Source organism: Furipterus horrens, unplaced genomic scaffold, assembly GCF_987537825.1.
Source record: "Furipterus horrens unplaced genomic scaffold, mFurHor1.1.pri manual_scaffold_5, whole genome shotgun sequence".
NCBI classification, from domain to species: domain Eukaryota; kingdom Metazoa; phylum Chordata; class Mammalia; order Chiroptera; family Furipteridae; genus Furipterus; species Furipterus horrens.
The window spans coordinates 150,771,606-150,787,055 of record NW_028327175.1 but is presented as its reverse complement, the minus strand read 5'-3'; the positions used below and the strand labels follow the sequence as shown (position 1 = coordinate 150,787,055).

At 33.0% G+C, this 15,450-nt stretch overlaps 2 protein-coding genes across 6 annotated transcripts in view; one reads left to right on the top strand and one right to left on the bottom strand.

Annotated features, from left to right (window-relative positions):
• The window catches only part of FAM13C (family with sequence similarity 13 member C), a 128,241-nt gene extending 119,144 nt beyond the window's left edge, over positions 1–9,097 (top strand). For 3 of the 5 annotated variants that reach the window (XM_090278059.1, XM_090278055.1, XM_090278057.1), the window contains 4 exons: positions 1,189–1,284; positions 2,596–2,795; positions 4,281–4,382; positions 7,296–9,097. In XM_090278059.1, coding sequence (XP_090134185.1) covers positions 1,189–1,284; positions 2,596–2,795; positions 4,281–4,382; positions 7,296–7,419 — 522 coding nt within the window. In that variant the 3' untranslated portion in view covers positions 7,420–9,097. The remainder of the gene's footprint in view (positions 1–1,188; positions 1,285–2,595; positions 2,796–4,280; positions 4,383–7,295) is intronic. The other 2 variants (XM_090278056.1, XM_090278058.1) reach the window with 1 other exon arrangement.
• PHYHIPL (phytanoyl-CoA 2-hydroxylase interacting protein like) overlaps positions 7,209–15,450 on the bottom strand; it is a 51,231-nt gene continuing 42,989 nt past the window's right edge. The window contains exons 3-5 of the mRNA XM_090278060.1: positions 15,136–15,310; positions 11,873–11,990; positions 7,209–9,943 (exon numbers count right to left, since the gene is read on the bottom strand). Coding sequence (XP_090134186.1) covers positions 9,409–9,943; positions 11,873–11,990; positions 15,136–15,310 — 828 coding nt within the window. The 3' untranslated portion in view covers positions 7,209–9,408. The remainder of the gene's footprint in view (positions 9,944–11,872; positions 11,991–15,135; positions 15,311–15,450) is intronic.

Genomic DNA, 15,450 nt, shown 5'->3' with positions numbered 1-15,450 from the left:
TAGAAAAAGGAATTTATTTTTTCTTTTTCTGAAATTTTATTGTCCTTATATAGAAATGCAGTGGATTTTTTGTGCATTGATTTTGTATTCTGCAACTTTACTATATTTGTTTACTGTTTCTAATAGTTTTTGGTGGAGTCCTTAGGGTCGTCTATATAAATAATCATATCGTTGGCAAAAAGTGACTTTTACTCCTTCATCCCCAATTTGGAGGCTTTTTATTTCTTTTTCTTGCCTGATTGCTTTGGCAAGAACTTCCAGAACTATACTGGATAAAAGTGGTGACAGTGGACATCCTTGTCTTGATCCTGATTTTAAAGGAAAAGTTTTCAGTTTTTCACTACTATGATATTAGCTAAGGGTTTGTCATATATGGCCTTTATTATGTTGAGGTACTTCCCTTCTGTACCCATTTTATTGAATGTTTTAATCATGAATAAATGTTGTATCTTATCTAATACTTTTTCTGCATCCATTGATAAGATCATGTGATTTTCATCCTTTTTTTGTTAATGGGGTGTATCACATTGACATTGATTGACTTGCATATATTGAACCATCCTTTTGCCCCTGGAATGAATCCCACTTGACTGTGATGTATTACTATTTTTTACTGTATTATTGTATCCAACATGCTAGTATTTTGTATAGGATTCTTACATCTGTATTCATCAGAGTTATTGATCTGTAGTTTTCTTAGTTTGTGTTATCCTTGTCAGGTTTTGGTATCAGGGTTATGTTTTATCCCAAATAATTTTGATATAAGAGCTAGCCAGCAAGCTATTATATAATGCATATAGTGATGAAGACCTAAGTGAGGCTGGTGTTTGTGAATATAATTATAAAAATCCAGATGAAATGTTTCAGAAGAAAAATCAATAGGTCTTGATTACCCATTGTTTTTTTTTAAACAGAGAAGTAATTAAAGAACAGTCTTCTTACCATTTACACATTGAAGAGTCCTTCAAAAAGCTTTAAAAACATCTTTCTAAATGTAGCCTATCCTTTAAGAAATTTATCCTAGGAGAAAGTTGGCATGTGCTTTATATAGAATCTTATGATTTCCCCTTTTCTAATTACTATTTGCATTATATTATTATAATCCCTTTCTTTGAGGATTCAAAACTTTTCTTTTGCCAGCTAAAAATATGTGAAAAAGAAACAGTAATTAATTTCATGTATTTTCAGGTAACTAAGCAAGACAAGAACCTCATAAAGCCTCTTTATGATCGATGCAGAGTTATCAAGCAAATCTTGTCAACGCCTTCCTTGATTCCAACAATTGTAAGTCAGGGTGCTTTCATTAACAAGAAACCTGTACTTGTACTTTGTATTTATGTTTAGTTAAGGAGGTAGTACTCTGAAAGTTATAAAGGAATCTTCTTGGCAGTATATGCTGCTAACAAGGCCAATTATTTTCAAAAAGTAGAGATGTGATCTCCCTCAAATCCAATACTCTACTTGACAGTGTGGTTGATTATTAAAACTAATATGAAACAGGAATCTATGGCACTTGTCTTTTTTGAAGCCAGTTTTAATATTTTCTTCCATTGGTTGGATGAGGAAGACAAACCGTGGATCTCAGTTTGGCATTATCTAGTTTACAACACAACTAGACAGTCTTTCTATTCTATGTGTTAGTTAATCTTTTTCATTTAATAAGAAAATTGACAGTATGTTACTTAATATAATGCAATATTTGTTTTTGGTACCATTTGACCATCACTGTATAAGATATGTCAATTCATTTCAATAGAAAATATGACTAATAAAATTGAGTTAAGACAACTTTTAATAAAGAATAATCTACGGGAATACAGAACTAGAAAAGCACCACAAATCCTACGCCATCGATATTCAAACAGTCACTTGCTCAAGACATCAATATAAAAGGGAATAAATATTAACAAATATAAATTTAAATATACTTGAGTACATCTATACTTCCACAATTTTAAAGACAAAGACAATAATGATTCATAATCTTTGAAATTTTCCCATTAGGTAAGTATAATTTAAAATGGGGTATGATTTTCAGATTTCCTTGCAAAGAAGTCCTTTGGTTGTGATAAGCATTACCAGAACAGGTTAAGAAATAACTTCATTTTGCTTTGGCCTTTGTAGAACTTGACTCTGAATTTTTTCAACTTTCTGAGTATCCTCTGTATTTGATTGTGGCCCACACCAGGATCTGATTTAGGGTATTCATTGAGGACAAAAATGGTTTTGCCATCCTAACCCCTAAAACTGTTATGAAGCTGGGACTCAGAAGGTCTGGGTAAAAGAGAGTGACTCATAGGCAGTGCAGCCCAGACTATACCACATCTTGGATGTCTGTGCCTTCTTTGACCCAGAAAACAGAGATGAACTTGCTGAGCATTTCAGCCCAGCATGGGTATTTCTTTGCTCACTAACCTGTAAATTTTTTGATGCAACTGAGGAAGAATTCTTCTTGGTTGTTTCTCTTTCAGTTCTCAGTAGCCATAGGGTCCCCTAATATTTTCATGCTATGTATTTATGGTTCCTCTTCCTGTTTTTGCTTCCTTAAGAGGCACTTAGCATTTTGTGACTTTATTTAACTCTGCATACCATAAGCAGGAGGAAGAGGACTCTGATGAAGATTGTCCACAGGGAAGCCAACGGCCTTCTTTGCCAAATCCAGCATGTCACATTCCTGCTGGCGATCACCTCACCTACTCTAATGAGACTGAGCCTGTAAGGGTCCTGCTACTGGAAGAAAAGAAAGAACTCAAACCACCAGCCCTCTCTATGTCCAATTTACATGAGGCCACCATGTGAGTGTGAATCCTAAGTGTAGATTCACCTTTTAATGCCTTCTGGTCTTGTGGTACCTTATATGTACATACAAAATTCAGAAGCACTGTTAGACTCTTTAAAAAATGCTATCAACCAGATAGTGGTCTTAAAAGCATAATCTGGTTGCTTCTTAACTGGAGAAGAGAGAAGACAATGCCATGAGGAACCAAGGCTCCCAGTAAGGTCCTAAGGATGCCGTAGATGCTAATATTCAGTTTGCTACAGTTGCACGTCTTTTCACCAGGGCCTACCACCAGTCTAGCTCTTGACCTTTGAAAATGTTGAACCAAAAGGAATTGAGATATTGTGAGTCAACAGTTGCCAGGGCTTTTATCATAGTCCGTTCCACTTAAATAAGATGATTTCTCCAGATTGGGAATCCTCTTGGCCTTAAGTAAATGAGCTTCCCTTTGCCTCCTAATGGCCCCTCAGTCAGGAGCTATTTGGATTTTTATTAGTGTTGTCATTATCATCCTTCAGTAGCTGGCATTCCTCTTGATCATTTGGCCTTCCTTTGGTTTGTATATTACAGGTCAGATTATGAGATTTGCTTTAACATGTATCGTAGTGTGGTAAGCATATGCCTTGAGATAGTGATGGAATCCCTACAAATGTGAGGTGAGATCAAGGACTAAATTGTAAGTTGAGATTTTAGTGTGCTTGTAGAATCAGTTGGTATGTCAGTTTCAGCTCATAGATGAGTGACCTGTTTGAAAGCATAAAATCAGTCTTCCTTCTCCTTCCCTTCCTTTAAATTTCCCCTCCTTTACCCCCTCCTTTCATTTATTGGTTGGTTGGTTGGTTACTTGTTCTAAAGCAGCTGTTCTTAACTTACTTTGGGTGCTAGATTTCTTTTTTTTTAAAGGAAGGAATTTTTTCTTTAAAGAAAATGGCCATATATTTCAGGGGTTTCAGAGTTTCTGAAAACATACACAAGTTCCAAGATAAAATTTCCGGCTCTAAAGTATGTGACATTTCTCTCTTGCCTTAGTAGAATGAAGTAGGTAGAATTTGCAGTGTAACTTTCTTTTAGGTCTTCATTTCCTTCCCAAGGATTTTGCCATTCTCCCCATACTCTATATTAAGGATAGAATTTTCCTTAAAATGTTTTCCTTTTCAGTCTACAACCAAATACCTATGAGTATTCCTTCAAAACACCTGTTTCTCCCTCATTCACTCATATGGGCTTTACCTTCATCACTTTTTAATGGACTCAGTCTGCTTGCCTCCTGTCTCTGTTCTTGCTCCTTTCCTATGACACTTGTTTTCATCAAGTAATTTGCTCTGCTTATGTGCTCCCCTATTGTCTGGCTCTACTTGTGCCCTACTGATCCAAAGACACCCTTTTAGGCAAAATACTTCTATATCATAATGCGTTTTTGCTAAATAGATAAATCTACTTATGATGATCTCTCAATTATGCTAGAGCTCTATTATGACAAATATATATTTTTACCTAATAGGCCTGTACTTCTCGATCATCTCCGAGAAACTAGGGCTGACAAGAAAAGACTTCGGAAAGCCTTAAGAGAATTTGAAGAACAATTTTTTAAACAAACTGGAAGGTAAGTGTGCACAGAGGAATATTTTAGGTTAATATTTTCCAGGAAATTATTGTTAAGAATGAGCTAGAGAGTTTTGAGGAATGGTAACTTTATACAATATATAAACAATTGCCACACTGACTTAGACCCCGGGATTCATCTAATGCAACATTCTGATAATGCTATTATTAGGTATGTTTTATGAAAGGCTGTATGACAACAGAGTTTAAAAAATGAAAGATGAACTTTAAAATCCCAACTTTAATAAATATAACTATTGAGTTTATCTAAGCCTTTAAAAACATGATTTTTCAGACCATATAACTCCTTTGTTCTTGGTTACTTAGTTCCAAATGTTATTCTCTATTTTATTAATTCTTCCTTTACTTTTAAATATATCCTTTAAACTTCAGGATCTGCCCTTAATGAATTTATTTCAGGATTTGGTCAAAGTTTATAGCTATTGCTTCTATCCCTTCAATAAATGTTTAGCTATATCCTTTGGGAAGCTATAGCTCTCATATGGGACACTAATCTTAAAACAATAATAATAAAGGTTATAGTTTTCTCAAAGTCACAACGTTATTAGGGGGCAGAGGTGGGAGTCAGGGATGCACAGGCTGCTCAGTGTTCCTCTCCATTTACATATCTGCTTTCATTTCAGCAGAATGAGGGTGCCCTGATGGAGAGATTCTTTTCTAAAGCATTTTGAAAGCTTGGGTCTACTTACCTCTTCTCTTAGTGTTTCCAGTTCAGTCCTTCAGGAATGCTCACAAAAAATGGACTTCCTAAGTCAGAAACATTTTGTATTCAGCAAATACAGAAGTAACCAACACAGTTTTCTGCTTGGTGTCGTCCTTACTAGTTGATTGCTACAAGTCCAAGTTACTTACTTTTAATGCTGATGTTAACTAATCTGGTGAGAATGTTATGGGGCTGTTAAACTTAGAATATAAAATATAATTTCTTGTTTTTGTTTTCATTTTCATCGATTCCTTTATAAAATTTCCATACAACTTTTACATTTACATTTTTACCTATTTGAACCCAGGAGTCTATTTTAAAGAGTTTGAGAATTTTCCAAGGTACTAGTAATCCAGCCTAATGGATCTGCATTGGTATTTGGCATAACTTCTGACATACCGGAAAGTTAGTTATGTTCTACATATAGTATCCTACTGTACCTGTGATTCCTGAACCCACTTCAGACAAGCCTATGTTTGACTGAGGTTGTTTGCCCCCTTGTGGTAATATACTTAAACTAAATGCAAAAGTGGTGATATAATACAAATAAAATCGAATCGTTGAATGGATACAAAATATGGATCTTAATATTGTTTTCATAAGACATTTTATTGGGAAGGCCTAACTAACCATAAAATAAAATAACCATGCAAATAGATTACTAGAAATATTAAGGTACCATAAATGTGCTTGTAATATTTACCATGCAAGAGGCACAGTCATGTAGATTTGACATTATTAACAATTATGAGCCAGGAACTATCCTAATAAACATTTTAAGCATGTTTTATATAATGGGAAAACTGCTTCAGGAAATACTAGCAAAGCTTTTCGTTCTGGCCAATGCACTCTTGTTTATTAGCCAAAGTGGAGTACGTAGGACCAGAGAAAAGTTACATAATGGATTAGTCATGTTTTCCTATAAACTAGATAATTTCTTCACTTTGATACGTGTACATAAATTAAGGTGACTTTTAGACACCAGAGATGATGTTTGGTCCATAATACAGAAGGGAGGCAAAGGAATTTTAATATAATTGAGACATTTAAGAGGATTCCTGTCTATAGATTTTGAGTACCATTCTGAGTTCTGAACTAGAAATTGCAGGGCAGTGTATAGTGGTGCAACCCAAGTAGGTAACTACATTTTTAGGAATTAGCTTTTTTATTTGTAAGAGATATAAATATGTCTCTGTCAGTACTGAAAAAATAGAAAGGGATATAGGTAAAACATCAAATTTTGCTATTTACCTCATTTTCAGCCATACTAATATTGAAGAGTATTTGTTTTTATATTCAGTAGCAATTGTAGTGCTTCTTCTATGTTTTCTACACCTTTTATTTCAAAGTCATAAGTGGAAATGTCTTAAAAGCAATTGGCCATCTTATCAATCAAGGAGATAACATCCTTCTGAGATCCTGAAGCAGTTATTGCTCTTTAGGGAACATGTCCTGGCAACATATTTTTGTGGGAAGCAAATTGTTTTAATGGCAGATGTTACCTAATTGTTATTCAAAGTAAATGGCAAGAACACATAGTAGTTAGAATGCATATGTATAAAAATCTATACATTATATGTCTATTCTTAGTAGAATCAGTGTGCCGAGAGAACCATTGACATTTACTCATAAATTATTTAAATCAAAGAACTTCTCAGTGATTCTATATACAAGAAAACTTGGACATATTTCATGTTTGTAAAGTGGCCATTGAGCTTTTTCCCTTCTTTTACTGTAAACTTATATTTTTGTTAGCATGATTTATGCAATATTTTTACTTGATATTTTTTAATAACTATCTCTATAAAGGTGGCACATTCTGTACAGGCATGAACCTGTGGCATGGATAATGGGAGAATGACTAGACAAGGAATGTCTTGAGGGTTCTGGTGGTTGTTTTTCTCTGAGACCTTTTAATTTGCCCTATTGTTATATGTCTCTGCACTTGACTATATAGTGACAAATCACCCATGACATTCAAGTTCTCAACAGGTACTATTATATAGAAATGTAATGACATATGGAAGCGGGAGTGAATGAAGGTGAAATGGGAGGTAAAAAGGACATGATGCAAAAACCAAGTGGAAAGTGCTACCCCATAGATTCTCAAGTAAAAATTATAAAAGGATTTTTAATAACTGAATTCAGTCATTAAAACAATACTAACAGACAGTATTTTCTGTTTTGCAGAAGTCCACAAAAGGAAGATAGGATACCCATGGCAGATGAGTACTATGAATACAAGCACATAAAAGCCAAACTGAGACTACTAGAGGTCCTAATCAGCAAGCAAGATGTGGCCAAAACAATTTGAGGTTCAAGAAATGTTTGTGATCACTTTCACCCAAGATAGTTTATTTTCCTCTGCCATTCTTGCTGAGTAAGTGGTTTTGACATACCGAAAACTGAAGCACTTTAGTAGTAGTATTAGCTGTGTTTAAGAAGGGATGGCAAGTATTTAAAATGACGAAGAGAGATTTAAATGGGAGGAAATACAATGTGTAATGGTATAATTAGAAAAATGAAATTCAACTTACTCTATGCCAAGGAGAAAACTTACAGTCAATATATTTCAGAAAACACCTAATATTTTATCAAATCTAAATAACACATACCATCCACTTGTTCAATGGGCCACTAATTAGGGAAAGTCTAGTGTCCAAAGATTGCTCATGCTGATGTATGGGGAAAAAAGCACGATTTTTAAAAATCAATAAGAAGAGGAAAAGAAACTCTACTTTTTAGGTAGGAAGGAATGCAGATAGTAAGAATGTAACTTATTTGAAATGTGTAATAGATTTTTAAGTGTTAAAAAAAAAACTACCTTGTACCCTATGTCTGCTAGGCATTCAGTACCCTAAAATATACTAAAATGTGTCACTGCTAATTTTTTATTTCTATATAAAAATAGCACATTATTTTATGTTAATTGAAATTTTACATTTCTGATTACCAAAGTTCATTCTGATAGCATGTACTTTGTGAATTATCTTTGTCTATAATTGACAGATGTTTATATTAAAATAAAGTATTGTATTAAAATTTGAAAATAGGTATTTTGGATAGATAAGTGTCTGCAGTATATATCTAATGTGATCATAGTTATGATTGCTAATCTTTTTGTTTATTATAATTAAGATTATATAACTATTTTTCCATTGGGAATATGCAGTTTTCTTAATGTTCCAATGTCTATACTTTGTAAAGTTAAAGAGCCTTCTCATGAGCTGTAGTTATTCCTCAGTCTGTACAAAACGAAAGATTTGAGAATTGTTTGCTATGACAGCTTGGAAAAAAAGCCAGAATATTTTAATTGCTTCATCAATTTTAGTGTATATTGTTTTGTTTTTGTACTAAAACACGTTTATTTTTGTTTTTGTAAAAATAAGGTCGACATTTTCTTTCTTGTACCAACCATGTTTGTATTTCTGTTTTCTGTAATATTTAAGCATGATGTTGAGCAAATTCACATTTTCATATAGTCTTGATGGGAAGAATATTGATTATTTCTGAGGCTTATTGTTTTTTCTGTATTTACCTGACATTTTGTAACTTTTATGAATCAGAATAATGTCCTTCATAAATTTGTTTAATTATAGTCATCTACTTGTAACAGGACAGATACACAACTATTTGAGGTTTACAAACTACATCTTTGATAAGGAAAATGGTTTCATGACACACATACAATTGCTATTAAAATGTAACTATATATTCTATATGATTGTAAATATTTTATACAATACAAATAAAATATTTTTCTATTATATTTATTATGTTGAAACACAGTGGTTGTTTCCTGTTAGCTAATATAAATAACATAAATAACACTGTCAAACAACAAGTTGGAAGTGCTGACAATTCTAGGCTTTAAGATTTAACTCATGCTGCAATTACACCCTTTCATGCGGTTTGGAGTTATCCCAATATTTGTTCAGTAGATTAAAATGAATGCATATTTAAACACCATTTATAAGCTGTTATTTTGTATTTTTCTAAAGCGGTTTATATCATTGTTTTTGTTATGTCTGGCATAAATAAAAAATAAAAACATTGCAGCATCTAGGCAATAAAGTGTCAAGAGAACAGGATATTTCATCATAGAAAGTAGTGGGAAGGGTAGGAAATAGGAAACACTAAAAACGACTCTGAAGGAAACTTGAAAGGCTGCAGTTTGCTTTCGGTGATAGTGTCATGAGCATGCTTCAGTGGAAAATAGCTGGTGATGAAAATGGACAACAGATGATCGATCAGTGCACCTAAGGAAAGCAAAGGGACTGAATAAAAGTAAGAAAAGGGGGCATTAACGTCCAACACTGATATTACAGATTTTGCAGCTGGGATCTTTCTTTGCATTTGCCGTTGACAAACTCATGAGCTGATGACCAGTGATTTCTGCCACGGTGCCCAGAGAAAGATCCACAGGGTCAGTGTAAATGACTTCTAAAATGACATCCTGTGCATGGTGGTAAACCAGCACCCCATCTTCTTCTGTGCAGGTCAAAAATTTATTATCCTTGGAATTTAGCTGAGGAAGGCGCTGCTTACAAAATTCATCTCCTGGTGATCCCACAGGGGCAATAACAAGAATCACATAATGATAAGCAGTGTACATACAGTAGAAATCCCCAAAGTATAAGTTAGTATTGGGGTTAAAAAGTTTCTCCGCTGCAATCTCAAACCTGTATCTTCCATAAGGTGAATCCTGGGGTGGCTTCCCAGTATTGAATTCAGTGCTGCAGCTGAAGAAGATGCCTTCTAATTTTCCACTAATAGGAGAGCCGTGGCTACCACTGTTATCCTTGACAGAAGGCTGCATAGCATTACCATGATGTTCTCTGCAGGAGAAAAGAAATGGCCAATACTTGGTAAAGCTACTGATTTATAGATCTGAATGGTGATGGGCCTGAGAGTGAACTGTTTATTAAAAGCCTAAATGCTCATTCTATGTCACATCAAGGAGAAGACATCTGTGACATTACCTATAGGTAGCTAAGTTCTAGCTTTGACCCTAAGGAAAGGATATTCTGTTGCAAACCTTGGAGTTCTTTAACATAATAAATTTCTTGGTCAAAAGAAAACAAACATGAATTTTACAACTATCATGGAGAATCCAAAAATAATAAATTTTCTTATTAATAAATACATCTTTCATACTGTATACTGGAATAACTATATATACAATACATACAATAATTTGCATTTTCCATGCTCTTTTTTTCTTCTTGGAAGAATTTTTGGAAACAGATGAAGCCAATTTTATATCTAAGGACCTGAAAACATAAGGCCAGTTCCCATTCAAAAAACAAAGAAAACCAGAGAAATACTGACCTCCAGTGGCCACCTAAAATAGACATTGGCAGTATTCCAGGAATGTAAACCTAATACATTTATTTATTTATTCTATTGTTGCTTTTCTTGTTAAAGAAAATAGCAGTAGTGTATCTTTTTTTGTTTTCAAGTTTTATGCTTAACAAATATAAAAAATACTATTTTTGGTGAGTATATATTGTCATTTTCATTCAACAATTTACAGGTACAATAATTTGTGTTGTATCTCTCGTTTTGTACTCTTTAAACTAAGTGACATCCATCATGAGTTATATAGATTAAAGAGTATAAAATTTATCAGCTAAAAGAGTTATGAACTGCACTCCATACTCATAGAATATTTAAACAGAAGGCACGAATGGTTTTTGCCATCAAAAGATATAAAAATATATGATACTGCAAAGTACTTCCTTTGAACAACACAGGTGCATAAATTTCTTTCTCTCTCTACGATTTTTTTTTTTTTTTTTTTTTTTTTTTTTTTGGATTTCCACAGTTTGGAGCTAATTTAAATCTGGAAGCATTATCTTCCAGAAAAGAAAAACTAGGGTGGTATGAAACAAACAACAAAGTTTCCTGATTTTTTTTCCATATACAATCCTGTCAATTTAAGTATCCTTTAAAGTTTAAAGTGAAACCAAGGTTTTTAAAAATAACAAATTATAGGGATTACTATAATATGTAATTATAAATGAAAAGTTTTAGAACCTATATAGGATTTATTATTTTCAAATACTTAAATTTCACTTTAAAAAACACATCTGCCTATTTACTCTCCTGATATTTTCTCCTATAAATATGTAAGGGTGGCAAATATTGAAACGACCTGTTGCTTAAAATTCTTGGAAATTGCTCCCGAGGTAAACGTGGGCTATCTCAGAAATTCGAGATAAACACTATAATTCAAAAGTAAACAAAGGAGGCTGTGCTCATGAATAATTAATTTAAGATAACAGTTGAGAGATTTCCACTTAGGCATGAATCTGAAAATCCTACCCAATTCATCATAATATTTCAGGAAATGATCACTCTTTTATTCTCTCATTTTAAATGTCTTAAGGAGACCCACAATAGAAGAAAATTTAGTGGTTGATATGAAACACGGGCATTGAGTTATTGAGAATCAGAGGAGTATGTACATGAAATGCTTATCAATCAAAATCCTGGGGGTTTAAGCTCTTTTACTAAAATGGATAGGAATTGGTATTACAAATGATTATGGAAAGGAATCTAAATGAAGTGAGAAAAATCCCATGATCTGACTTTTCTTTTTTTGCTTAATTATTCCGGGAAATAAAATCAGAATATAATCAACTATTTTGAAAAGAAAACTAAAATTGCTACTTCCCAGAACTAGATTCAAGGAAAACTTAAGCCTAGAATTTGGAATGTCATTTAGTAAAGCAAATAAGTATACATATGTTTTTGATCCTTACCGAATATAGTCAAAATATTCTTTGTGCTGGTTACGATAAAAAACAGAAAATTTTAGCATCCGACCTGCAATCACTTCTGCCTTCTCCAACAGTTGTGTTAGATGAACTTTTGAATAATCTGAAAATTACAAAAATGTCTGCTATTAAAATTCACTTCTATAAATTCATCTTAATGAGTAGGAGATTGCATTTAACAATAAAAATTCATTGTCTTTGTGTGACATTTTTCTTTCTACAAAAATATTGTTATGGTTTATCACTGTTTTTTAGAATACTCTTGCATTTTTTCATGCTTTGAAATGAAAGTTCCTAAAACGAAACCTTTAATAAGGAATATAGACTGCATGATTCAAGTAACGTTAATCAGCACCAGCTGATAAATTGAATAAGAAAAGCTTATAACCTGAAATCAACAGCAAATAGAACTTAAAGGAGTAGAAATAATAATGTTTATTTAATTTTCTCCCTTAATCTATGGGTTGGCAAGGTAGATTAAATATGGCCATTTTGATGATGCAGAAATTGTGGCTTGTCACAGTTCAATGATTTGCCAAATGTTTATATAGTTAGTATTTTAGAGACTAGGTCTCTGGCTTTTAGTTGATGGTTTTTGGGTACACAAGACTCTTTGAAAGTGTAAACCACCTCTCAAAAGTAACCTGATCTTTTCACCAACTTTCTGTTTTGAAATTGAGGATTATTGTCAAACCCCTGTACCAGAATGTGGGCAGAAATTTTCATCTACAAAGATTTTAAGACTTTCCAAATAAAAGCAACCTAGTTGAATTGCTCATGTTTTGTTTACCCACTACTTCACTGGCTCAACAAATATTTATTTAGGTTAGCACTGTGATATACAAGGTACCATGTGAAATTAATTATCAAGTTAAAAAATAAAGACTCAGAGTCTACAGAAAGAGCTAAATATATGGACAACTATGACTTATTATGGGGAAAGCACAGGGTTTTATCTGTCACAGAGTAAGCTAAAAGTAGGTTAGTCTGTGGATTCTGTTTTATTTCCAATACGTTGCACAGTGCATAGTGCACACTATGTGCTCAATAAATTTTGAGTGACTGAGATGTCCAGATTAAAAGATAGTTTGTACAAAACAAGTTTCTCAAAATTTAGGAGCAGGGGTTATTGATAAAGCTTAGGTAAAACAGTCTCTGAATTATTTTGATAAACTGAAACAAGTTTTGAATAGTTTAAATTCCTCATACATTTTACTCATGAAAATAAAGATGCAAAATAAATTATAAAAAACGTTGTGGTACACTTAAAAGATGACATGTTCCTTATTATTTACCCTATAACTTCCTCAGAAGAATTAAAGGATGTAGTTAAATAAAAGTGCAACAGAGAGATCACTGTAAATAAATGAAGAATAAGGCTTTCCTCCATACACACAGAAATAAAAGATACTCTTGTAGTTAGATTGTAGAAGAGAGTAAATGTGTGTTTATCAATTGATTGATAGATGATATACATACACAGATAATTTCAGAAGTAGAAATGCCAAAGGTTTTCCTTAAGATAAAGAAGAAATAATATTTCACACCTTTCCCTAATGTTAAATGGTAAATTATAGCTCTTTTTAATGTACAAATGCTACAACACCATTTAGTTTGGTCCTATGGAAAATAGTGTGAATTCAAACAATGTCAAAGAGAATGTATACAACTCTTACTGTGTCTCCCTCAAATTTCCCTGGGAAGGCACAATGAAAGTAAATGGAAAGAAATGCAGTAAGAGAAGTAAACACAATGTAGATTCTAAAGGATAATTTTACTTCAGGAAAAATATTGAGGGGATATATTAATTTCAACAAGATACATCAAATATAGGTAAAGTTATGTTGATGAGGATTTTTTACTATTAATAGAATATAGAAATCTTTAGCTATTTCCTTACTGATTACTGGTCTATGATTAATACCATATTTCATCTATTCTACAATGTATTTTAAAAAATATTTTAGTATCTCTGACATGAGTCTGACAATAAATATGATACATAAAATGGTGACTCTCACAATCGATGACATCTTAGATAAGAAAAAATAAGGTACCAGAGGTATTTTCCTTGCTCTCAAACATTGAAATCCTTAGCAACCAAGATGTTGCAATCTTTAGTGACTTTTTCATAGAATAAACAAAAAAGGTTAAAGATAAAATCAAAATAACAATTAAATTTCAACTATTCATATCTATAGAAGTTTTATACTCAGTTTTAGGTTAATAAAATATACGTTTAAAAAAAGAGAAACAACAAAAGGTACTGAGGTAAAGGTACCTAAGCAAGTTCTGAGTATAAAATAATGCAAGTATTAGGTTGTGGGGGGAAAAAATAGCTGATTTATTTCAAAGACGCCCCAGCTGAGGGAAGTTGCTAAGACTTTTTTTACAAGCTCCTTTATGTAAAACACTCAGCCTCTCTACAATTTTTTAAGGAAACAATCACCTCAAGAGGAAACAAAGCACCATTCTAAGAGGCAAAAGGAGAGGATGACAGTTGTATTCAGGATGAGATATCTTCTGTATCCTTCCAACACCTATTTAAGTGCTCAATAAATATGTTTCCTGATTGAATGAATGAATATATAGGTAATGAATGAGATGAATGCTAACATTTCCAATATAAGAGAATATTAAGGTACAGTTTAAGATAAAAGGGGATGGGATTTCCACATCAGATATCCCAAGGCCAAATAGCTATGAGGTATTTTCTAATGAAGCAAAGGTCCACACCTGTGCATGCGTGTGTGCCTGCACATATCCCCCTCCCCACAAGGCACTAGGTTAAATGTAGATTTTCAGCACTCAAGTGAAGGAAATCCAGTAACGTTTCTGGTTAGGTACAGTCATAGAGAACTGCCTCTTTTCTCCTAAATTATAGAAGAATGTTTCTGTCAATAAAAACAATAAGAAAAAAGAGGAGGAAAAAAGGCTCTTTCTTAAAAAATGCTGAGTATATTTTCAAACTGCATCAATTTTTATTTGCAAAGATTTCACTTCGAAAAAATCAAACAATGATTGCAGTAAAGAAATAATTTAATACCATTATGCAGCTTTTGCTGAAAATCTCAGCTCCTTCCAATCAATACAACAGTTTGTTCTGTTATACAATGTTACTGGCAATGCACCAATGACCTATGTGATACATATCACCTTATAATTACAAAAAAAAATTTCTTTCTGTAATTAGCTTTCCAGGAAGTATTACATAAGGTTTTTTCTTTATTTGTACCTATTTCTCTTACCTGCTGTGCAGAATTCTATAATTTCACTCCATTCAGACACAACATAATCACCATCAACTTGTTTGGAGGCAGTCTGCACTGCTACTGTATACTCAGTTCTTGGGCTCAGAAACCAGTGCCCACGGACAGTCATTGGCAAGGGAACAGCTTTTGCCACTAATTTTGTTGGAACATCCTAAGAAAGGAAGGGAGGAAGGATGGAGGGAGAGAAGGAGGGAAGAAAGAAAAAAATATGTTAATTTAGCAGTATAATGAAGTAGTTGTAAACACTGTAGAAGGACTTATTAAATTCCCAGCTAATGACAAAATTTTCCT